This window comes from Delphinus delphis, chromosome 3, assembly GCF_949987515.2.
Source record: "Delphinus delphis chromosome 3, mDelDel1.2, whole genome shotgun sequence".
In the NCBI taxonomy this organism is placed as follows: Eukaryota; Metazoa; Chordata; class Mammalia; order Artiodactyla; family Delphinidae; genus Delphinus; species Delphinus delphis.
In genome coordinates this window covers 109,616,524-109,642,241 of record NC_082685.1, presented here as the reverse complement: position 1 = coordinate 109,642,241, position 25,718 = coordinate 109,616,524, and the positions used below count along the sequence as shown (strand labels likewise).

At 38.3% G+C, this 25,718-nt stretch overlaps 1 protein-coding gene across 1 annotated transcript; it reads left to right on the top strand.

Annotated features, from left to right (window-relative positions):
* The first annotated feature begins 7,029 nt into the window (after window positions 1-7,029).
* Window positions 7,030-8,180, top strand: SPZ1 (spermatogenic leucine zipper 1). The gene is given in 2 exon segments (XM_060006999.1): window positions 7,030-7,159; window positions 7,162-8,180. Coding segments are annotated over 2 exon segments (1,149 nt in total).
* Window positions 8,181-25,718: the final 17,538 nt, after the last annotated feature.

Genomic DNA, 25,718 nt, shown 5'->3' with positions numbered 1-25,718 from the left:
GGCATCCTGATAGGCAAAACAGCTGAAATCTGACACCTAGAGACAAGCTACTCAGGTTCTTCTTAACTTTATTCTTGGATTGATTTCACTGTTGGCCCTTTTTGCTCTAGAGATAGAAGCTTGTCTTTAAAAATTTAAAAAAAAAAGGCAGAATTGATGACCAAGAAACATCATTGTGAGGGAAGATCGGTTATTTACATAATTCAAGTTCTGTGCAATTCTTTTAATGTAGTTTTATAGTCATTAGTCTTATCAATTTCCATAAAGGTATGCCAATGTTAGGTTTATAGCATGTCATCTTGACAATCTGTCTTCAGAACATCCTAGGGATTCTCAAACACCATATGCAGGAGTTGGAAAACTGCTTGGTCTAATTGTGCAAGCATTGAGTTCTAACTGAAAACCAGGGCAAATAAGTCTAGAGATCTAATGTATAGGCATGATGACTATACTTAATAATACTGTGTCAACCAGAAAATATGCTAAGAGAATAGATATCAGGTGCACTCACTGGACAAAACGCTAACTATGTGAGGAGATGATATGTTAATTTGCTTGACTCTACTACTTATTTCACCATGTATATGTATATCAAATCATCATGATGTACACCTTAAATATATACACAATTTTTATTTTAAAATATATAAATAAAAAATAAATCTATTCATTAAAAAATAAAACAGAGGAAGGACTCTACTTGTTCTAAAACTTGGCTGCACATGGAAATCTACCGGGAGCTTTAAAAAGTACTGATGCCTGGGTTCCAACCTAGAAACTGCATTCAAATTTAGTTTCATGTCTTCTAAAGGTCAATTTTTTTCCAGTTCAGGATCCAGTCTAGGATCACATGTTGCATTTAATTGTCATGCCTCTTCAATCCCCTTCAAACAAATCCAGTCTTTCTTTGCTTTCATGACTCTGAGTTTTTGAAGAGTATAGTCTATTTATTTCACAGAACGGTCCTTCCATTTTTGTTCTTCTGATATTTTCTCATGTTCAGATTGAGATTACGCATTTCTGGCCATGAATACCACAGAAGTGATGGTGTGTCTTTTCTCATTGCATTCTGGAGCCACAGAAAATTTTATTTGTCCCATTACCCGTGATGTTAACTTCAGACACTGAAGGGGTACATGCTATTGACATGACTCAACACTGATGATGTTAATAGGCCCAGATAGAGTTTGCCAGCTTTCTTCACTGTGAAGTTACTTTTGCTCTCTCTTTCCATACTCTACTCTTTGGAGGCAAGTCATTAAGCATTGTCACAATCTGCGTTTCACCCCTTGTATCTTCCGACCTCTTGGTTGATGTAGAAAAAAAATTTATACATTACAGTTTACTCTGTGCTGGTAAGTTTTGAGAAATGCAGAGTCATATATCTATCACCCCAGTACCATACAGGTTAATTCTATCACTCTAGAGATACTCTGTGCTTTCCCTAGTTAACCCCTTCTCCTCCTGGAAACCATTGATCTGTTTTCCATCCTTACAGTTTTGCCTTTCCTGGAATGTCTCATGAATGGAATCATTCAATATGTAGCCTTTCCATTCTGGTTCTTTCAACTTAGTAAAATACATTTAGGATCCATCTATGTAAATTTGTGGATGAATAGCATGTTCCTTTTTTCTTGCTGAATAGTTTTCCATCATGTATACCACAGTTTGTTCATCTATTCACCTATTGAGGGACATCTTGGTTGCTTCCAATTTTTGGTGATTATGAATAAAGCTGCTAAAAACATTCACATGCAGCTTTTTGTATAGGCATAAGTTTTCGATTCAGTTGGGTAAATACCTAGGGGCATGATTGTTAAGTCATATGGTAAGTCCATGTTTAACATTATAAGAAACTGTCTTCCAAAGTGCCTGTATCATTTTTGCTTTTGCACAGCTCTTGTTCCAAATCTTTGACAGCATTTGCTATTGTCAGAGGTTTTTCTTTTTAATATTCAAATGAGATGACAGCATCTCATTGTTTTGCAATTTGCCTTCCCTAATGACGAATTATATTGAGCATCTTTTTATGCTCAATGCTTTATTTGCCATCCATATATCTTCTTTGGTGAAGTGTTCTGGTTAGATATTTTGTCCAGTTTTAGTTATTTTTATTTTTAAAAATAAATTTATTTATTTATTTTCATTTATGTATTTTTGGCTGTGTTGGGTCTTCGTTGCTGCGCGCAGGCTTTCTCTAGGTGTGGCGAACGGTGGCTATTCTTAGTTGCAGTGCGTAGGTTTCTCATTGTGGTGGCTTCTCTTGTTGTGGAGCATGGGCTCTAGGCATGCTGGCTTCAGTAGTTGTGGCTCGTGGGCTCTAGAGCACAGGCTCAGTAGTTGTGGCACACGGGCTTAGTTGCTCCGCGGCATGGTATCTTCCCGGACCAGGGCTCGAACCTGTGTTCTCCTCTTAACCACTGTGCCACCAGGGAAGTTCCTGTCCAGTTTTAAAATTGAGTTTTTTGCTTTCTTATTGTTGAGTTTTAAGTGTTTTTTATGTATTCTGGATACAAATCTTTCATTTCATATGTGATTTACAAATATTTTCTCCCAGTGTGTGGCTTGTCATTTCACTCACTTCAGCAGTATCTTTCACTGAATGAAATATTTTAATTTTGAGAAATTCCAATTTATCAAACTTTTCTTTTGTGGATTATGCTTTTGGCATCATATCCAAAAGCTAATCACCAAATACAGGGTCATACAGATTTTCTCCTATGTTTTCTTCTATAAATTTTAGTTTTGCATTTTACATTTAAGTATAAAATCCATTTAGAGTTAATTTTTTTGTAAGGTGTGAGTGTCAAAATTTATTGCTTTTTTTTCATATGGATGTCCAATTTGTCCAGCACCATTTGTTGAAGCACCTTTCTGTCTTTGATAAAAATCAGTTGACTATAATTGTATGGATCTATTTCTGAGCTTTCTATTTTGTTCCATCTATCTATGTGTCTATCTTTTCACCAATACCACACTGTCTTGATTCCTATATCTTTAGAATAAGTCTTGATATCAGGTCATGTGAGTCCTCCTACTTTGTTTTTCTTTTTCAAGGTTGTTTTGGCAATTCTGGATCCCTTGAACTTTTACATGAATTTTAAGATCAACTTGTCGATTTCTGCAAAAGAGGCAGCTGGGATTTTGATAGAGATTGTGTTGAGTCTGTGGATCAATTTGGGGAGTATTGCTATCTTAACAAATCAAGTCTTCAAATCCATGAACATGAGAGGTTTTCCACTTTAGATCTTTAATTTCTTTCAACAATATGTTGTAGTTTGCAGAGAGTAAGTTTTGCACTTTTTTTGTTAAATTTTCCCCTGCATACAGCCACTGTCATTATTTGCAGCAGTTTTGTTCTATAAGGTCGCTGCCAACATTGAATTAGCCGATACTTGAATACTGCTTCTAAGGGAAATGTGGACAAGGTTAGATTCTTGCGAGTCTCTGGTCACATTTTCCATTTTCGTCAGTCAAAATACCATTTGCATTATGTAGGTTTGTTTGCCAACATTCTTGCAAAACAAGCCAGTCTCAGCAGCTGTGAAAACCTGTTCTTCCACGTAATTCTTTTTCTATTAAACCCTTAGCAGAAATTGAAAAATTCTTCCACAGTCTACCTGGCTTCCTGGGCAAGTTTAACGAGTTAAGGCAGGAGGGTGGCCTCTAATTCCAGCTCTCATCATAACTAGCTGTAACTTTGGGCAAGTCACTTAGAATCTCCACTCTAAAACTCTGATAAAATAAGACTGTGGATGGGAATATCTCCATCGTTCCACTCACTCTAGAGTCCTATAGTTAAAAAAAAGGGGGCGGGGGGAACTGGTGGGGTGGGGGGAGGTTATATGGTAATTTTTAAAGCCCACAGCACCACCTGGTGGTCAAAGAGAAGACAGACTGAGGAAGAGTGTTAATAGACATATCCAGCTCCATCTACATTCTGCTCGTTTGAAAACTTCACATTTTCAGACCATTTCTCCTCTAAAATGGCTACACACGTACAATAATACCTATAAAAGCAGTCATACGGCATTATGTCTAACATCACACCCTGCATAGAGTGCCTTGTAAATATAAAGACGCTAACCCTTGAATAGCCATCATTACTGAGCTATTATTATGCTTTGGTTAAAACAAAAACAAAAACAAAACAAAACAAACAAAAAACTACTGAGCAAGTAGGAGAATTACATGAAATGAAAATATACTTCATTGTACCAAAAAATCCATCATGTTAAAATTATTCACACATAGGTGAGTAAGAAAATGATAGTATTCATTTATAACCTCCCCCAAATAAAATATCTGTGAGTCCATACGTATATAAATACATAGGTGAATGAATAAAATGGAGCTGTAAATACAGGAAAAGAGACAGCTCTTCTTTACAAAATAACTCTAATCAATAAATATAAAAGGAATGAGAGAAATAGAAAATCACCATTAGATTACCACTGTAATAATTGCTGCAGGCAATATTCACTTCTGTACACTAAAATTATACGGTATAAGCAAACGTTTGAGGAGAAACAGGATAATTTCCTAGTCTCAAAACATCCTCCCCAGGACGTTTATTAATTATAAAGGGAAAGATAGTAACTTTATAATACTTTAATGCAGCAGATATCACTTAATGAAGTGACCAAGGTTAACATCACCAGAAGTAAGACATGTTGATATCATGTACCCTTTGATATGATTTCTATTCTTGTTAAGACAAACTGGTTTTAAAAAGAAAGAAAAGTCTATGCATGTTTTCTCTCTAAGAGCTTTTTGCTCTTCTTTTTCACATTTCTTTTTTTTTTATTTAAGTCATTAAGCTAAGGACACTTAGTAGATAGCAATTGTAAGACAATCCAAATGTGTTTAACATTCATAGTTATCCACTGGGCTTACGGGTCAATAAAGAAAAGAAGACCACTCTGGTGGCTTTTCAGTATCTACAGTAAACTCAAATTTCAGTAAAATTAACAGAAATTTTATTTGAAATTCATTGTATTTGTAAGGAGGAAGGAAATATTTAAATCCCCTTTTGATGAAAAGAGAATTCTCATGGTATCTTGACCAAGATACCTTCAAACCAGTTTCCAGAAAAATCAAAGACAGGGTAATATCAGACTTATGTCCAAAAGCATTAAAAAAACTGCAAGCACAAGAAGAAAATAGAGAATTCAGTTTCTTTCAAGTATCCATAAAACATCCATGAACATTGTTAATCTATTAGGCCAAAGAGAAAATATCAATTTCAAAAGTAGAAATATTATATTTTCTGATTACAACACAATAAAGCTAGAAATTAATTATCAAATCAGGAAAAAAAAAGTTTCCTTGTCCTGGAGATTTAAAAAGTATCTTAAATGATGGCTTGAGTCAAAGGGAAAAACCAAAATATCAATCAAAGTTGGACCTTATGAGATGGATTTAAAGCATAAGGGCAATCTCTAGCCTCTGTGGTATCATTGTGTGTGGGTCAGAAAAGTGCTCCTTCTTCAAGTAAAAAGCACGACCAGCACAACTGCATCTGTGGATGGTCATGAGGTGATGGCTCTGAGCCCAGCTGGCTGGAAGATGAGCATGACACTCAGGGAAACTAAAGTCAAAGTGAGTTGGGAGCTGTGAAAGAAAAAAATGTAAATTTCTCTTCTCTAGGGAAAAAACAAACAAACTGCTAGATAATGAGTTTTCCTTTAAGATTAGAAGCAAACTTCTAGTTAGTAAAGTGCCTGCTAGCAAGATTTTGAAGGCCAAGAAAAAGTCTCACCTAAGGAATGTTTTCTTTGGTTGAACTTAATATTCTCAAGGCCCTGACTCCTAAGGACAAAGAGACAAGAGTACACTTGGTTTAATACTCTTCAATTACTTTTCTATAAGCCACTATAGTATTTAATTGTTTCAAATACTTTAGGTAAATTATGCCATTTTAAACAAGTTCTTGTAAAGAGTAATTAAACTTTTATATCCCCTGATGTAAATGATTCAGGAGCAAGCTTACTAAGCCTGTCCTAAAGGATGCCTGAATTCAGGGCATCCTGGTGGTCCAGTGACTAAGACTCCATGCTCCCAATCCAGGGGGCCTGGGTTTGATTCCTGGTCGGGGAACTAAGAGCCCACATATCGCAACTAAAGATCCTGCATGCGGCAATGAAGATCCCATGTGCTGCAACTAAGACCTGGCTCAGCCAAATAAGTAAGTAAACATTTATTTAAAAAAAAAAAAAAAGGATGCCTGCATTCCAAGCCAAGAAAAGTCTCAATTTGTAATTGTGTTGTTAAGAAACCATTCAGACATTCTCTTACTGCATTAGCATATTTTTTAATGGAGCAATTCCTGATGTTATTTCCCTAAAATCACAGAAAGATTGCAGCATTTTGGGGGTTCTATTTTGTAAGGATGACTTTCTTTTGCAGTAGCATCTCTCCTAGAATGGGACCAATAAGGGCTCCAGGTGCTATGAAAGAATGGGTATCCTCACCAGGGACGACTTCTCTCAGCCATGCACTTAAGTGTTAGAAAAACATACCACAGTTGACACCATGTTGTGTATGGTGGGGATGAGGGGAAAGTCAATGAATATGATGAATATGAAAGTTACTGAATGAGATGAATAAAAACCTAGAAAAGTAAGGAAGGGAAGGACTGGTGTAGAGATCTTTCTGGAGTGGGGAGTAGCTTTAGGTTTTGAGTCACCCGGTGGGAGTTTAAGAGGTTTCTATTGTGACTCAAAGGAAACAGAATCTGGGGACAGGCCACAATGGTTCAGTGATAGAATAAAGACCTGGTTTCCAGGATCAAGGAATAAACACCAGAAGCCTGGAGGAGGAGAGATGGAGCCCTAGTTCCTGGTCCCCTTTCCCACCCTCCTTCCCCCTAAGCTGTGTAAGATGTTACCTTCCACCTAAACATCATCTTTCTGGTTTCAGACCTTAACTCTGGTCTCTGAGTTCTGCTTAGTTCCACATTCTCTACCCATTTGCACAGAGGACCACCACCTTCCCTTCCTGGAATCTCTAAGGTTTTCTGCTTTGCTCATGTCCTGGTCATCAGCCCTACTAATTCAGTCTGAGATGGAAGTGGCCACCCTCTCCAAACTGCTTAAGTCTCCTGATCTCAATGAAGAGTCTTTGCACCCTAGGATTATCATTGCCTTATTTGAAATTGGATACTTCCCCCTGTTTCTTGCAGTTCTCTCCCTTCCCTAAAAAACAGTGACCATGAAGCAACTGAACAACGAATTGCAAAGAAGTTTGAAAACCTCTTAAAAGAAATTAAAGATATTGTTAAACATAAGACAAGTTATGAAGAGAAGATCATAGAAACAAAAGAATCTTTTGAGGAAACCAATATCTCTGAGGATGTGTCAGAACTTAAAGAAAAAATCAGAGAACTTGATAAAATAAATAAAGTACTATTGGAAAAGCTACTTGCTAGTTGGGACTTAGGGAAAGAACAGAACTCAAAGAAACAGGAGATGATGTTGGAAAACCAGAACTCCAACGACACCATGCAAGGTTGTGCAAGGGATTTGGTAAACTGTTCAGAAGAAAAAAGAGCCCTTCATGAAACTCAACTAAGTAAGGAAAAAGCAAAGCACAGATTTCCTCTTGTCCAAGAAGAAAATATCAAACTGAGGTACAACATGGAGCAGTTACTACAGGAAGCAAAACACTGGAGTGTGCAACATACTGAGCTCAGTGAACTAATAAAATCCTATCAGAAATCTCAGACAGACATCAAAACTCTTGAAAATAATGGCGCCCATTCCCCAACTCAAACGAATAATGGGGTGTCAGCTAAGCATGAGCTGGAAGAACAAGTGAGGAAACTGAAACAACACACACATCCACTGCATTTGATTGCAGCTCTGCTGGAGAATGAATGCCAAATCTTAGAGCAGAGGGTAGAGCTTCTCAAGGAATTCCATCATCAGAAAGAGGGACCTCTACAAGGGGAGCCAATCCAGATAAACTATGAGCAGAACAAGAAAGAACAGAAGCTATCAGAGGCAGAGAAGGTCAAAATACATAAGCAAAACATGCAAGAAATGTTTCAAAAAGGAGACCAATTCTATAGAAGCCTGGATGTTTGTCATAAAAGGAAAGCTCGTAATAATTTGTTCAATACTCATATTGCAAGAAGAGCTCTTGTAGGAAAAAAGAGGCCAGCCAGCAGCCTAAGTTAGAAAATACCAAAAGTGGAAGAAAAGGCAGTTCTTTAAAAAACTACAGTATATCCAGCTCCAGGTATGTCAATCGTCAAACCTAGGATAGACCTTTCGTTTCAACCAAGAAATAGCTATAGAACAAGAAGATTAACATTTAACATTATTCATTACCTCAGTGGTTAGGTAAGTTTGGTCTTTAATGACTATCAGTGTCAACTTTTGGTCACATTTGTCATATTTACAATCTGTTTTTGTAGTTATTAGATAGAGATCCTATGACACTTAAACCAAAAGTGAGAATTTACAGGTCCAAATAAGTAAAGATCTAAATAAAAACCACAACAAACAAAGGAAAGGGTTTTTTTCTTTATTTGTTTAATCATTACCTTGGGGAGGAAGTTCTGGGGGAAAAAGTACATAACACTTTAACTGTGAACCTTTAAAGCTCCCTTTTCAAATGCATATTCCTTTTCCTATTTATTGATATTATCTACTGAAGTGTGGGCAGTAGTTGAGTTAAAAAAAATAAAAAGCTGATGAGCCACCCCTAAAAAGTTTTTCTCTTCTCATAAATCTCCCTATTCCCTGGATCTACTGTTACTAATATTCCTCTCTTGCTCCTCAACTAGTAAATGGTGGGCATACCAGGCAGCAGAGGCCCTTGGGGAAGGACACCTTGGCTTCTTTAGAAGAATAGATGTGTGTCTAGATTTTGTTCTGTGCTGGAAAAATTCCTCTCATTACTCCAGGTGGGGGCAGTAGAGTTATTCAGGGAAAAAAGCAGTATCTTCTGTTAAGTAAGCTGAACTTTTTGGTTCCAGAAAAGATGGAGCAGAAGCATTTCTCTCTATTCCTCCATTAAATAAGCTAAAAACCCTGGATATTATGTATAAAATGAATGTAAGAAGACCCTGAAAGATGGAGATAAGGAGAGGTACTGGCCAGGGACCTTGAGACTTAAAGAACAGCATAGTGTTAAGTTCCCTGAGTTTCCTTTTTGTCTCTCATATATGCTGGGAGCCGATAACCCAGAAATACCAATGCATTTAGACAAAAAATGCACGTGCACCCACCCCCACAAGCCCGCGTTCTCTTGCTAAGGGATGAGGAAACAGTCTGGCAAGACAGAAACCTTTTTAAAAAACTGCCCTACTCTGGCCAAACTGCATAAAAAATGCCATGCCTCCACTCTCAGCCCCATCAGCAAATACTGAGCAGAGACACTAGACTTTCACACTTGCCTGGGAGTAATGAAGCACTCTTCCTTCTTTCTTCTAGGGTGGTACATACAGAGATGTCAGAGAAGGGACCTTGGAGTTCCACTCCCACCTGATGGTAACAAGGTGCTCCTCCCTGAGCCCCTTCTCCCAGCAGAGTAAAATGTCAGTGAAGGCCCCATAGGTAGCCTAGATTCCTATACCCTCCCCCTGCTGGCACAGCATAGCCAAAGCCTGCTAAAAGAGAAGATTTAGCTAGGATCCAGGGTCTCAAAGCACAATGCCCCAAATGTCCAGAAAACATGGAAAACTCACTCATCATATCAAGAATCAGGAAAATCTCAACTTGAATGAGAAAAGACAATCAACAAGTGCCAACAATGGGATGGCACAGATGTTGGAATTATCTGACAAGAAATTTAAAGCAGTCATTATAAAAATGCTTCATTGAACAATTACAAGCACACTTGAAAAAACAAAAATAATAGAAATTCTCAGCAAAGAAACAGAAAATATAAAGAAGAAACAAATGGAAATTGTAGAAATGAAAAATATAATTTGTAAAATAAACTCAATGAATGTGCTCAGTAGTAGAATGTTGATGTCAGAGGAAAGATTCCATCAACATGAAGATTAGAGAAATAGATATTACCCATTCTGACCAACAGAAAAAATAGGCTGAAAAAAACCCACAGTCTCAAGACACTTGGAATAAAAATGGATCTAACACTGGTGTCATCGGAGTCCCCCCAAAAAAGGTAGAATGTGGGCTGAAAAAGTATTCATCGAAAAAAATGGCTGAAAATTCTCTAAATTTAGTGAAAGGCATAAACCTACAGATTCAAGAAACTGAGTGAACTTCAAACAGTATAAATTCAAAGAAGTTCAAGGCATTCATAATCAAATTTCTGAAACCTAAAGACAAAGTGAAAATCTTGAAAGCAGTTATAGAGAAAAGACTCATTCAATGTAGGGGAACAATGATGGGAACAAATGACAGTGACTTTCCCATCAGAAACCTCAGGGGCTTGAAGGAAATGAAAATTTTTCAAGAACTGAAAGAAATGTCAACCCAGAATTATTTACCCAGTGAAAATATCCTTTAGGAATGAAGGTGAAATCAATAAATTCTCACGTAGAGGAAAACTGAAAGAATTAGTAACTCATTTCTCATTTGTTGAAAAAGCCCATTTGGTTATACAACTAACCCTCACTTTTTTATATTCAAGAAAATGAGTGTTCCCTCTAGCCTCAGACTTTGTCTTTTTCCATTTCCAAACAGGAACTTCACATAGGAGATGCTAAATGAATGAAATGAGAAACTACAGCATAGTTGAATGAAACAATCACTTCTTGTATTTCAGCTTGTTCATATGCATTACCTAACAAATTCTGTCAGTGTCATTTATCTGTCAAATGTTAGGAGGCTAACTTTCTAGTTCCTCGTCTGTGCACTAATGTTCCCCTGGTACCACAACAAACAAGAGAACTGCAGGATTTTCAAATTTTTGAGAGAAACACTGCAATATGCAACATCTGTTGCACACAATACAAACTCAAGGTAGTCATAGTTTCAACTTTAGATTGATGTAGCACCGTACCCAGTAGTAAAATTTCCATTGGTGAGAACTCAGTCACAAGGCCACACCTACCTGAAAGCAACTGGGAACTGAGGTTTTTAGCTGGATAACCATGTTGCCCAGGCAGAAGAAGAATTACTTTTGGAACCCTGTGAGGTGGAGAGAAAATATTTTTGTTTCTGCACAGTTAGGGCATTCTAAGCAAATTTTATGGAAACTTGAGATCCTGGACTACAAGCAAGCTCTAGAAGATATTTTCCAACCGTATAGATAATGAGTGTTCAAAAGACTTACCTAACTTTAGAGATGTGTGTTAACATTTTAAATTGGGGGTGAGGCCTGGGATTGGGAGACTCTTCTGGGTTATAAAGCTGGAGACACTGGACTTATATAACCCCTGGAGAGATTTACTGGATTGGCTAAAAAGTTCATTTGTGTTTCTCCATAAAATGTTACAGAAAAACCCAAAGGAACTTTTTGGCCAACCCAAAACATTATAAAAGTGTTATAGTGAGAACCCAAGATCCAGAGGGTTTTTTTCCTCCCTCCTTTTAGAGGGGGAGAAGGACAGCTGCCTTTCTTTTCTACATAAAAGTCTGGATTCCTTTTCTCATCATTCCTCCCTTATATTACAGGCCCTGTTGCATGTAGGGTGACATCTGGTTCTCATCTCTCTCCAGGGGTAAGAATTGGAGCAAGGGGAACTAGCACAATTATTATTATGTAAGTAATAATAATCTGTCTCTGATTAAAAAACCTCACGTGTGCATTCAGGATAAAAGAGAGATGAATATTAAAAACCCAACAAAGACAATCACAACCTCCACCACAGGTTCTATTATGAATGAAGCATAGGGCATGAGAAATTTTCATATGTTGGAAGTACAAAATATGCAATTTGAAATATTGCTCCCTACTCCATAAACATTTCTTTCTCATGTCTGGAATATGTATCACTTTATAAATTATCTAAGAGACAAAATTTTCCTGTTATAGCCCTTAGTAAAAGAAAAAGATTCCCAGTTAAACAGTATTGGGGCTACTAAAAGAATCACATACTTTTTCCATTTGCCTTTCCCTCTAATGGAAACTACCATCTACTCTATTCTATTTTCCAGTCATCTTGGTTAACAAAACATTGTGCAGTTCATTCTATACTTTACCAAATATGTGCTACATGTTACCAAGAAAAAAATTTTTGCTAAAATAAATTACAGCTTTTTAATTGTCAGATATAGCAAGTGATCTCTGCTCTATCAGACCCTCTAGATCTGGTATTGACTTTAAGATTTTATATGTGTGATAAAATTGTTCTTCTACCACAAGGTCATATATATATATATTTTTATCCAATTCCTAAACATGTAAATGAAAATTTCTGAAAAGGCATTTTTAAAGGTGTTTCATGTGGGTTCCAGTGGATAACAATCTATTATATACTTTTAGTTAATGTAAGTTTATTTGGAGAAGTATCATGGCATTTTATACATGGAAGGATCTTTAGGCCATCACTTGTTGGCAGTGAAAAGCCAAGGTGTGAAATTAGTGAAAATCTAGAACAATAATTAGTATTGACCTAGTCCAGAGTTCTTTAACCCTATATTTTCTCATACCTGAGGGTCAAATTCCAATAAAAATCAAACTGTTTTTGAAACTTGTAGATATCCAGCCCTATCATCAGTATACTTCTGTCCAACAGCAATAGTAACCTTCAAGATATATATTTTTGGATAATCCTCTTAGGAAGAAGGGAAAATCCATACAAACTTCTTTGTCAAATAAATTTTTCCCAATAAATTCTTCACAGTAATGAACTAGATTCTTGATTTCAAAGTACTTGGATCCCTAAAAGTTTTCCCCATCAAGCCATAGCAGTTCCACAGATTTTTTTTTAAAATTCTTGATAATAGTGATATTTTAGTAAAAATAAGTACCTTGTTTCCCCTTTAAAATATATTCCATGAGCCAAATATTATTTTTTAAAATTTGGTTTCCATTCAGATCAAAATAAGAGTTTATTTACTACCTTTTAACTGTTTAAAAAATTATGAAATATACAGAAAAATACATAAAACTTATATGCACAATTTAACAAATGATTAAAAATTAAAAATCTATGTAACCACCCCTTGGGTCACGTCATACTGTTTTCTAAAGTGGTTGTACCAATTTACGTGCCATTCATTACTGTAAGAGTGTTTCTATTGCCCTATAGTTGCACTTAAATTTAGTATTGTCAGACTTTTTAATTCGATGGTTATGTAATAGTACCTCTTGGTGGCTTTAATTTGCATTTCCTTGATTACTGGGTTTAGTCAACTTTTTATGTTTGTTAATCATTTGTGTTTCACTTTTCATGAAGTGCCTATCTTTTGCTTCAAATTATTGATTTATAGGAGTTTTTTATGTATTCTGAACACTAGTCCTGTGACAATTATGAGTTGCAAACATTCTCTCCCACTCTGCGGCTTGGCTTTTTTACTTTTTTGTGGTTTCTTTTGGTGAATTGAAGTTCTTTTTTTTTTTTTTTTAACATCTTTATTGGAGTATAATTGCTTTACACTGTTGTGTTAGTTTCTGCTGTACAACAAAGTGAATCAGCTATATGTATACATATATCCCCATATCTCCTCCCTCTTGCGTCTCCGTCCCACCCTCCCTATCCCACCCCTCTAGATGGTCACAAAGCACCAAGCTGATCTCCCTGTGCTATGCGGCTGTTTCCCACTAGCTATCTATTTTACATTTGGTAGTTGAACTGAAGTTATTAATTTCAATGTAGCCCAGTTAATTAAACTTTTCCCTTTTAATTGTGGCTATGTTTTATTTAAGAAATCCTTACCTATATCATGGATAAAAGTCTTCTAAATTTCTTTAATTTCTTATCTTTCATATTTCTTTCTTTAATCTCTGAATTGGATCTAGACAGAGAGATTCATCAATGTATTTAGGTTGGTTGTCCAAGGATTCTGCAATTATGGATATTTTCATTCCTTTTTCCATGTCTATGCTTTGGGGGCACTTTTTAATCTTTCCAATAAGAAAACTATGAGAAGCTTTATATTAAAAAAGTAAGGATGGTATAATGAAAGAAGCATTGCACAAAGAGGGAGGTGATTCTGGATCCTAACTCGTCTGGGTCCTAACTCATCTGTTCCTTTTACAAGGTGGAGATAGTAACTTTCTTTTGGACCAGGGACCAATGGTCAAAGATTCTCTGGTTCTCTCAGCTAAGGTCTTATTGCTCTCTGAGGAGTAGGAACATATTAGATGAGAGAATTAGAAACTAACCAGAAGCAAGCATGCCCCAAAAGGAAGGGAACAATAGCAAATAATCCAGGTATACAAGATGTCCATGAGTTGGGGTCATTGATATTTTGAAAGTAAAACAGAAAGGTAATTTTACATAAAGGAGAAAAGTATACCAGATCAAAGTGAAGTAGAGGAGTGGATTTATCATCATCACGCAATCATCATTATTATTTTTAAAATGTTCTCCCACAAACCTGATCAATGTAGAAAGTAATGTTTAAAATATTTCTTAACACAAATAAGGCCTCAGACAAAGATTCATCATAGGAGTGTCACAGTCAGTTGAGTGTTCTTTTCTAACAATTACAGTTTTCTCGAAGAAACCACTAACCACTAATCCATATTTAATTAAGTCTTCTCTCACAGGGAAGCATACTGTACAGCATTTTGGTTGGCACTGGTCTGTTATGAAGCTTCATCTTATGAGGAAGTAGGTGCTGATATTTGCATTCTATTTTTATTTTAAGAATTTTTTTTTTAATTTAAGAGAAACGTACCATTTAGTAATTCTCAGACTTTTCTGGGGAAATATCCTATTTTGTTTATTTGTATCTTTACCCTTTTTCTTGATCTACCACATTAGTCTTTTCCAAAAACTGGATTTGGGTTTGTTAATCTTCTTCATTATTTTTTTATTCCATTTCAATAATTTCTGTCCTTATTTTGATGCCCCCGTTTTTTTAGTGTTTTGTTGTGTTTTTTCAATTTCTTGAGTTGAACCCTTGCTGTGTTTATTTTTAACCCTTATTGTTTCCTCAAAAAAAATATTAAAAGCTATAAATTTCCCTGTATATACTGTGGATGTAGATCATAAATATTCATAGGAAATGCTTTCATTATTATTAATTTTAGTTTTAAAAAATATTTTTATATTATTTCCTTTATAACCCAAACATTATTAATCAGGTCAGTAAATACACTGCTATGACTTTAAGTATTATTTTTTAAGTTATACATAGACATCATATGTTGTCCTTTGTGTGTTTGATATATTTCATAGGAAAAAACTTATAATGAAAGTATACTTATAGCCCAGCAATTTTACTTATAAACTCTATAGAAACTCTTGCACATGAGCAAAAGTAGACTGTACAGTAATATTCTTTGCAACATTGCAGTATTGTGGGAAATAAACCCTAATCTATCAGTAAAGAATAATTAAATTGGGCTATATTTTGAAAAGTAATAGTATAGAAATTAAAATGAACTAAATTTACATGTATCAGCATGCAGAGATGGTTTTTGACATCTTTGGTCAGAACTCTGGGCTGATATCAATTACAATATCTAATCAAAAGAAGCATATTTTCTTATTAATCTAAGAATTTTAATAAAACTAACCACCTAAAGTTTTACATATCTTAAATAAACATAGTGTTTACACAAGTATTTTTATAATGTTATCATTTTTCATTGTTTTTCTTATATATTTCTGTCAACAGTAAAATACTATCTACTATTCTTTTATTTTCTTTATTATTATTATTTTTGGCTGCATTGGGTCTTAGTTGCAGCATGCGGGATCTTCATTGAGGCATGCAGGATCTTTCATTGCGGTGCAGGCTCTTCATTGTGGCGTGCAGGCTTCTCTCTAGTTGTGGCGTGTGGATTTTCTCTATCTAGTTGTGGCATGCGGGCTCCAGAGCACCTGGGCTCTGTAGTTGCAGCACGCGGGTTCTTTCTTTGATGCATGAGAGCCCAGTAGTTGTGGCACGGGGGCTTAGTTGCCCCATGGCATGTGGCTTTTAGTTCCCTGACCAGGAATCGAACCCGCATCCTCTGTATTGGAAGGTGGATTCTTTACCATGGGACCACCAGGGAAGTCCCACTATCTAATATTCTAACATATTTTTAAGTCACTTTTTTAAAAGGGACAATCCTCTGAGGAAGAAAAGAGAATGGCAACTTTAACCAGTCATCGTATTCCAAATATATTGCTGTCAGTTATGACCATAATTAGATGTTCTGATAGTGTCTTCTGAACACCAAGTTCATTGGTGAAAATTATTTTTAAAAAGAGGACATTGGCACCTCTAACACGCATACACCCAAATATGCCTATAACTTTTTTTTAAGTCTTTATTGAATTTGTTACAATATTGCTTCTGTTTTATGTTCTGGTGTTTTGGCTGCGAGGCATGTAGGATCTTAGCTCCCCAACCAGGGATCGAACCTGCACCTCAGCAGTGGAAAGCAAAGTCTTAACCACTTGACTGCCAGGGAAGTCCCCTATAATTCTTAATTATGAAAAGCAACTAGTAGACAATATAATGTTCTTAGCTAACGTCCAGTCATTAGTTGTGTTTCAGCCTTGAAATCTTCTGAGTTCATGCATTTATTATTAACATAGGAGTTTTGCCTTGTTATGAGCTTTTAAAAATACCTTTATTTTGTTGCCAGGCTGGGCTTGGCTCCTCCTCGTAGGCAGCTGTGTCTTGGAAGACACAAACTTGTGGGAAAGCATTCAGCCTTTTGCCACCGAATATGAGGTTAGTTGTAGAGTTTTGTAGATATTCTTTATCAAGTAGGGAAGTCTCCCTCTATTCCCAGGGTCCTGAGGGTTCTTATCAGGAATAAATGTTGAATATTGTCAAATGCTTTTTCTGCATCAATTGAAATGACTATGTGATTTTTTAAAATTCGCCTGTTAGGACTTCCCTGGTGGCACAGTGGTTGAGAGTCCGCCTGCCGATGCTAGGGGACACAGGTTCGTGCCCTGGTCTGGGAAGATCCCACATGCCGCGGAACGGCTGGGCCCGTGAGCCATGGCCACTGAGCCTGCGCGTCTGGAGCCTGTGCTCCGCAACGGGAGAGGCCACAACACTGAGAGCCCCGCGTACCGCCAAAAAAAAAAAAAAAAAAAAAAAAAAAAATTCGCCTGTTAATATGGTGAATTACATAGATTGATTTTTGAATATTGAACTTGCCTTGCATCCCTGAAATAAATTCAGTTGGTCATGGGATTTTTTTTAATATTACTGAATTATATTTGATAATATTTTGATAAGAATTTTTGTTTATATTCATAAGGGATATTGGTATTTTGTTTTCTTTTTTGTACTGTCTTTGTCTGGTTTCAGTATTAAGGTAACACTGGCTTTATAAAGTGAATTGGGAAGTGTTCCTTTCTCTTCTAATTTCTGGAAGAGATTGTGTACAATTGATGTTAATTCTGCTTTAAACATTTGGTAGAATTCTCCAGTGAAATTATTTGGGCCTAGAGTCTTTTGGGGAAGATTTTAAATTATGAATTCAATTTCCTTAATAGTTATAATGCTATTCATATGCTCTATTTCATATTGAGTGAGTTGTGGTAGTTCGTGTTTTTTGAGGAATTAATCCATTTCATCTAAGTTGTCAAACTTACATGTGTAGAGTTGTTTGTATTATCCTCTTAATTATTCTTTTGACATCTCTAAGGTTTGCAGTGATATCCCTTGTCCCATTCCTGATATTGAAAATTTGTGTCTTCTCTGTTTTTTTCCCTGTTGGTCTTACTAGAGGTTTGTCAATTTTATTGATACTTTCAAAGAACCAGTTTTTTGTTTCATTGAATTTTTCTCTTTTCAATTTCTTTGATTTCTGCTCTTCATTATTTCCTATCTTCTGTTTGCTTTGGGTTTATTCTTGCTCTTATTTTTCTAGCTTTTTGAGTTGGGAGCTTAGATTATTGATTTGAGACTTTTGAAAATTCCCTATAATACCAAAATCATAACCTGAATATATGATTGCTGTACAGCAATTGGTAAACTTTTCTTTTTATTAAGTATTGAAGGACATTATTTTTCATAATGTTTTCCTAATATTTAAAGAATGTTAGGAAATATTATTAAATTATAATTTTATTATATTCAATATTTCAGTTGAGATTATTGCCCTATTATTTAATTTTATCAATAAAACTATCTGTATGGCAGGATCTTGTGAGTACAAGAATATAACAAGAATAAGCCTTACACGAAAGCTACTAAGTCTTCTTGTAGTGTACTGAAGATAGAATTCTGGGAAACATTTTTAAAGAACATCAGCTCTCACACTCTTTCCTCCAAGTAGACCCCCCCCCTTACACACACTTCTTATCAACTATTTTCTGGTGTCATCTCCCTTCCTTACACTGGAATTCTTGCTGATTTTTTTTCTTATTGTTGAATCCATTGGCATTTTGCAATCATTTTTTTAATTGTGGTCTATGTGGTCCTTGACACCTTTGATCCTGCTCCTTATGCACTGACTTTCCTTAGGGTTCTGTTCTTAGCTCTAATCTCTTCTTATGTGATCTCATTAGTATCCAAGCCTGCATTAACCCAGACACCCCACCTCAAACCCTTAAAAAGACTGCTTAAACTAAAGAATAGACATAGCAGGGCCAAAAAGTAGGGATGAATATGAGATTCCATATCTCATGGGCTATATATTCAGTATGACTTGGTGAGGATATGTGCAGTTGGAAGAGTGAGGGTGAGGAAAAAGGAGGAGCTGAAGATAAGACCTAAGTTTCCAACTTCAGCCCTGGGTTCCATTCACTAAGCGAGGAGGTGAAACAGGTTTGGAAAGAAATATAATGAGTCAACCTTTGGATGTGAAATTTCTGTTTCTTTGTTGTTTCCCACAATGCACAAACAACTGAGGGCATATATTTGAAAAGAAAATAATTCCATAAGTGAAAGTTCTATATGTCTACCTTTAAAATAGAAATATGTAGGCATATTAGTCAACAAATTTTTATTAAGCACCTATTTTGCACCAGGCCTTAGGTAAGGTATATGTTAAAGAAACAGAGAGATAGAAAGATGTTTTGAGAGCAATTCATCTTGGATTTTTGTGGTCTTGTGGCAGCTTTTTACTGAATCACCTGTTCAAGGATGTTTGTATAGCAAACAGCCTTGCAAGATTCAAATAGTGTTTCCCTCCAGGACAAACAGCAGGTATGTTTGCTGTCTAGGATAATGAAGATAGTGTTTCCCTCCAGGGCAAAGGTTGGGTAGGTTAGCTATTAGCAACTTTTAAAGATTGGGATTTCCTAAATTCAAATTTCCTCAACTGGGACATAAATCGATTACATGTGCAGAATCTATCTGAGTTTTTCTCTCTACCACCCCCATGGGATCTTGGGGAACAAAGAAACAGATGGAAATATGAGGTTCATGCTGCCTCTGCTATGAGTAATAAAGTTCTTTGTTTCTGACCCAGGAGTCTCATGTCTTCAGCCAGCACCTGTGAAACTGTGACATGTTAACTAGTTAGCTTGAAAGTAGGGTAAAATCTCAGATCATTCATAGTTCTTGACAATGTCCAGCTGACAGTTGGATAAGAGATCTTGAGTTTCTTCTGAACTCGAGATCCTGAATCCAACTGTCTGCTGGACATTGTCCAAGATATGGCTTTGGGTGTCATCAGCATATAAGCGGTCATTAAACCATGGTAGTGGATGTGATCATCTAGGTTAGTGTTATCTGGAAAGGAGGACTTAGTACAGAGCTTTGAGGAACTCCAGCATCTAATAATCTGATTGAAGAGGGGGGTTCAAGGGAGTCTTGAAGAAGACTTCAGGTCAGTGTGATGCCACAGAACCAAAGGGAGAGAGTGCTTAAAGGAGAGAATGGTTAAGTGTATCAAATGCTGGGAGACCACATAAAATGAGAACTGTAAACGTCCATTGAATTTAGCAATTTGGTCACTGTGACTTAACAACAGCCGTAAGAGCAGTTCAGTGGAGTAATTGGGTGGAGTCCTAACTGGAGGAAATGGAGGCAGAAAGTAAGGGCCAACAGCTCTTTCCTACAGAAGGGGAAGGGGAGGAAGCGGGTTCATGGAAGAGCCTTTGCTTTCAGCTTTATGGGCAAAGATTATGCAAATAGCAATGTGATCACCACCAGTGCTTTTCAGGTGAAAATACTTTCTCTGCTTTCAAGAACTTGCTGGTAGGACAGGAATAAAGACACAGACATAGAGAATGGACTTGAGGACACAGGGAGGGGGAAGGGTAAGCTGGAACAAAGTGAGAGAGTGCATGGACATAGATACACTACCAAATGTAAAATAGATAGCTAGTGGGAAGCAGCCACATAGCACAGGGAGATCAGCTCGATGCTTTGTGACCACGTAGAGGGGTGGGATATGGAGGGTGGGAGGGAGACACAAGAGGGTGGAGATATGGGGATATATGTATACATATAGCTGATTCACTTTGTTATAGAGCAGAAACTAACACACCATTGTAAAGCAATTATACTCTAATAAAGATGTTAAAAAAAACACAAAACTTGCTGGTCTAAAGACCGTCATTCCGTTTGAGGCTGAATAGAGTCTGTTGAGCCAGTGTGTACTAAATTAGAAAAGTTATACTTATTCCAAGAGATCTTCCAATGCCTCCATTGGAAGACCTCTTGAAATAAGAGACAATAGGAAAAATTCAGAAATGGACTTAATGGGGATATAGGCCATCATCAAAACTGCAAAAACAGATAAAAAGCTAAGAATGAAAGCCCCATTTTGGGAAAAAAGTGTATGAGGAAATTTAGTGTCATCAAGATAACTAAAGCCCAGATGGCCTGCTTAGGAGCTCTTGGCATTAAAAGGACACTGATAAAGAGATGATCATATAGGGAATTCCCTGGCAGTCCACTGGTTAGGACTCCACGCTCTCACTGCTGGAGGGCCCGGGTTTGATCCCTGGTCAGGGAACTAGGGTCCCAAAATCCATGCAGCATGGCCACACCAACCCCCCCCCCCAAAAAAAAAGAGAGAGAGAGAGAGAATCATAAATAAGGAGAAAATACCAAGGAGGGAATGAGGTTCCAAATAAGCTAAGTTCCTCTGTAAACTCAGCACCTGTTGCAGTCACCCTGTAAGAGGAGAGGCATAGAGAGAAAGGTTCCATTTTTCCATTTAGTGCATACTTTTCTTTAACCTGTTTGTCAGATTTTTTTGTTTAATTTATATTGTAAGCACCTGAAAAGCCATATGTCTCTATTGAGATTTATTTATCCAATGAAGATGGGATGAAATCAATATTAAGACAAATTATACAATATGGAGAAAAAAATACATCTAGTGCCTCTTAGAGTCTATTCTCGATGAAGGAATAAATTAAAGATTACTGGCTACAACACCCAAGGAGCAGAAAGTACTAATAAAGATCATTGGGGATGTTCCTATAGAGGGAAGTATTCCTGCTCTTTTTCAGTCTTCTTTATTGAGAGATTAAATTCCATACTTAATGGGCACTAAATGGTAGGGTACAAAAAGTCACAAACCCTTACTTCCCTAAATCACATGTATCTACTTTGAGGAGGGGGAAAGTCAACCTCAGTTATCTGAGGACTCCTTTCGCTCCCCAGGATTACACAAGAATTCTGGGCTCCTGCCTCTCAGAAAATGGGTTAGGACTGGCTCTTTGTCCTCGGTGGTTGCCATCATTGTCATTGCTTTGAAGACTCTGCAGTGCTGCTATAGAGCCTGGTCCCAGCTACTGTTTTTTGGGCCCTGAGGCTCCAGGCAGCTTCGGGCATGAGTCTCACCTTATTCTTCCTACTGACTTCAGGACATGCCCCCGTTCTCTGGTTTCCTACCACTGGGTGGTCCCTGTAGTTTCCTATTGCCTTCCAAGGCCTGAAAGAAGCTTAAAACTCTCTTTCTCTGTCCTGAGAAACATGATCCATCTTTGTAGTGGTGGGGATGAGCAAACAATAGGCTAATTCCAGTTGATTTTTAAAAATAACATATCTAGCTTAATTCATATAACTCAAAGTTTATTTTAGTCACTTTTTTTTTTTTTTTTTTTTTTTTGTGGTACGCGGGCCTCTCACTGCTGCGGCCTCTCCCATCGTGGAGCACAGGCTCCGGACGCGCAGGCTCAGCGGCCATGGCTCACGGGCCCAGGCGCTCCGCGGCATGTGGGATCTTCCCGGACCGGGGCACGAAGCCGCGTCCCCTGCATTGGCAGGCGGACCCTCAACCACTGCGCCACCAGGGAAGCCCTATTTTAGTCACTTTTTTCATCCTTCTCTCTCACAAAATATATTTATTGAAGAAAAGATAACTGATTTGAATTTCACTACTTTTCCCGGCTTCAGTGTTAAGAGGTGACTGTCAGGAGAATTAGCTCACCAACAGTTGGCTGTTCTCTATAGATTTGTTATAAGCCTGGTAGTAACTGTGCCATTTTGGGTCCAAGGGTGAGTGTCTTGGTACTCAGCTTTCAAGCATTCAGTTCAGATGCTCCATAAAATAGTACAGGGAGAGCGGCCAAGATGGAGGAACAGAAAGACCCTGAGCTCACCTCCTCTCAAGAGCACACCAAAATCACAACTATCTGCAGAGAACAACCATCGCTGAAAAGGTGTGAAAACTACCAGAAAAGATCCTCAACATCAAAAGACATAAAGAAGGAACAACAACAAGACGGGTAGAAGGGTCATACTCTTTTTTTTTTTTTTTGCGGTACCCGGGCCTCTCACTGTTGTGGCCTCTCCCGTTGAGGAGCACAGGCTCCGGACGCGCAGGCTCAGCAGCCATGGCTCACGGGCCCAGCCGCTGCACGGCATGTGGGATCTTCCCGGACCAGGGCACGAAGCCGTGTCCCCTGCATCGGCAGGCGGACTCTCAACCACTGCGCCATCAGGGAAGCCCACGAAGGGTCATTCTCTTGATATAATCAAATCCTACACCCCCTGGGTTGGCGACCTACAAACACATATTGCAGAGATTCTCTCACAGGATTGAGAGTTCTGAGCCCCATGTCAGGTTCCCCAGCCTGGGGGTGTCCAGCACCAGGAAGACGAGCCCCCAGAGCATTTGGCTTAATTGTAGAAGCCCCACACTGGAGAAACAGAGACTCCAATCTTCAAGGGTGTGTACAAAACCTCACATGCACTGTGACCCAGGGCAAAAGCAGTAATTTAATAGGAGCTAGGGCCAGACATACCTGCTGGTCTTGGAGAATCTCCTGGAGAGGTGGGGGGTGGCTGTGGCTCACCCTGGGGACACAGACACTGGTGTCAGACATATTGGGGAATGTTCAGCTGCATGAACACTGCTGCTGCTGGCTACTAACATCTTACCTCATAATCACCAAAACCTGGCTCCACCTAAGAGCCTGCAGGCACCAGTGCTGGGATGCCTCAGGCAAAACAACTAATTGTGTGGGAACACAGCCCCACCCATCAGCAGACAGGCTGCTTAAAGACTAAAGGGCTTCCCTGGTGGCGCAGTGGTTGAGAATCTGCCTGCCGATGCAGGGGACACGGGTTCGAGCCCTGATCCGGGAAGATCCCACATGCCGCGGAGCAACTGGGCCCGTGAGCCACAACTACTGAGCCTGCGCGTCTGGAGCCTGTTATCCGCGACAAGAGAGGCCGCGATAGTGAGAGGCCCGTGCACCGCGATGAAGAGTGGCCCCCGCTTGCCACAACTAGAGAAAGCCCTTGCACAGAAACAAAGACCCAACACAGCCAAAAATAAATATACATTAAAAAAAAAAACTGTTTAAAAAAAAAAAAGACTAAAGAGCCCACAGTGGCCTCTGGATGCACCCCTAGACATGGCCCAGCCCACCAGAGGATCAAGACCCAGCTCCACCCACCAGTGGACAGGCACCAGCCCCTCCCACCAGGAAGCCTGCACAAGCCTCTAGGCCAGTCTCACCCACGAGTGGGCAGACACCAGAAGCAAGAAAACGACGATCCCCCGCAAAGCAGGCCAGACCCTACCCTGGGACCAGCTGGGCCCTGGCCCTGCCCACTCACAGGCCAAAGCAACATTTCAGACACCCTGGGCCCCATATCCAACTGTGCCAGGAACTGCCCCTCCCCCCCAATGATCTGAAACAAGCTCTGTGATCCTGGGGTCCTGAAGCCAGACTCCAGGAACCAGCTCTGCCTGTCACTAGACTGGCACTAACCCCAGGATCTGGCTTCACCTGCCAGTGGGTAGGCAACAGCCCCAGAGTCTTTGGGACCCTGACTCTGCCACCAGTGAGCCAGCACTAGCCCCAAGGGGCCCCCAGGATTCCACAACCAGCCACCTCATGACCAGGCCCCACTAAACAGCAGCCAGCAGCATGCGCACAAAGCACGGCCTGGCAACCAACCAGTCTAGAAGTCCACCCACTATGCAGGTGGTCTGGTTTGGTTTTCCAGAAGGAGCTCATAATAGAGGACTCCCTTCCAATCCCACCATATATACAACATCACCTCTTTGGATGAAGATCGGCCTTTGGTGTGGCTGGTGGTGATTCATTTCACTTGCCCCATGATCTCTTCCATTCCACATTATTGTACAGTATACAATTTTCATCGCCTGTCACAATTTGTTTTAAAAACAGAACGTTTTCATTACGTTTCAGTAGAGAATCGCATGTGGAAATACGGTCAAGAAGGTTTTTCTTTGCTTATGTGGAACCCAAACATCAAAGCAATTAACATAACCAAGTTGGTGCAAATGATTTTCAATGCTTGATTTGGATATTTTGAGTATGTCGGCTATCTCTCAGGTGGTATAATGTTGATTGTTCTCAATTAATGTCTCAATTTGATCACTATCAACTTCAACTGGTCTACCCAACTGCGGAGCATCATCCAGTGAGAAATCTCCAGCATGAAACTTTGAGCCACTTTTGACACATTTGATCAGCCACAGCACCTTCTCCATACACTGCACATATCTTATTTTGTGTTTCAGTTGCATTTTTACCTTTCTTGAAATAATAAAGTATAATATGCCAAAAATGTTGCTTTTTTTCTTCCATCTTCAATATTAAAATGGCTACACAAATATTCACCTATTTTGATAAGTTTTCTAAAATAAACGCTGATATGGCAGCTGTCACAATACAATTTAACAAAATTGTTTCAAATGAAGTTAAAGACAACTAAGCACTACTAGATCCATCTTACGAGAAAAACCAAACTTTGTGGCCAACCCAATACAAATAGCAACTTAGACAAAATGAGGCAGCAGAGGAATATGTTCCATACAAAGGAACCAGATAAAACCCCAGAAGGAGAACTAAGTGAAGTGGAGATAGGAAATCTACCTGAGAAAGAAGTCAGAGTAATGATCATAAAGATGATCAAAGAATTTGGAAGGAAAATGGATGCACAGAGACAGAAGTTAGAAGTTTAAACAAAGAGTTAGAAAATATAAAGAACAAACAAATAGACATGAAGAATATAATACCTGAAATGAAAAATACACTAGAAGAAATCAATAGTAGACTAAATGATTCAGAAGAATAAATCAGTGAGCTGGAAGACAGAGTAGTGGAAATCGCTGCCACTATACAGAAAAAAGAAAAAGGAATGAAAAGAAATGAGGACTATTTAACAGACCTCTGGGACAACATCAAGTGTACTAACATTTGCATTATAGGGGTCCCAGAAGGAGGAGAGAGAGAGAGAGAGAGGGCTTGAGAAAATATTTGAAGAGGTAATAGCTAAAAACCTCCC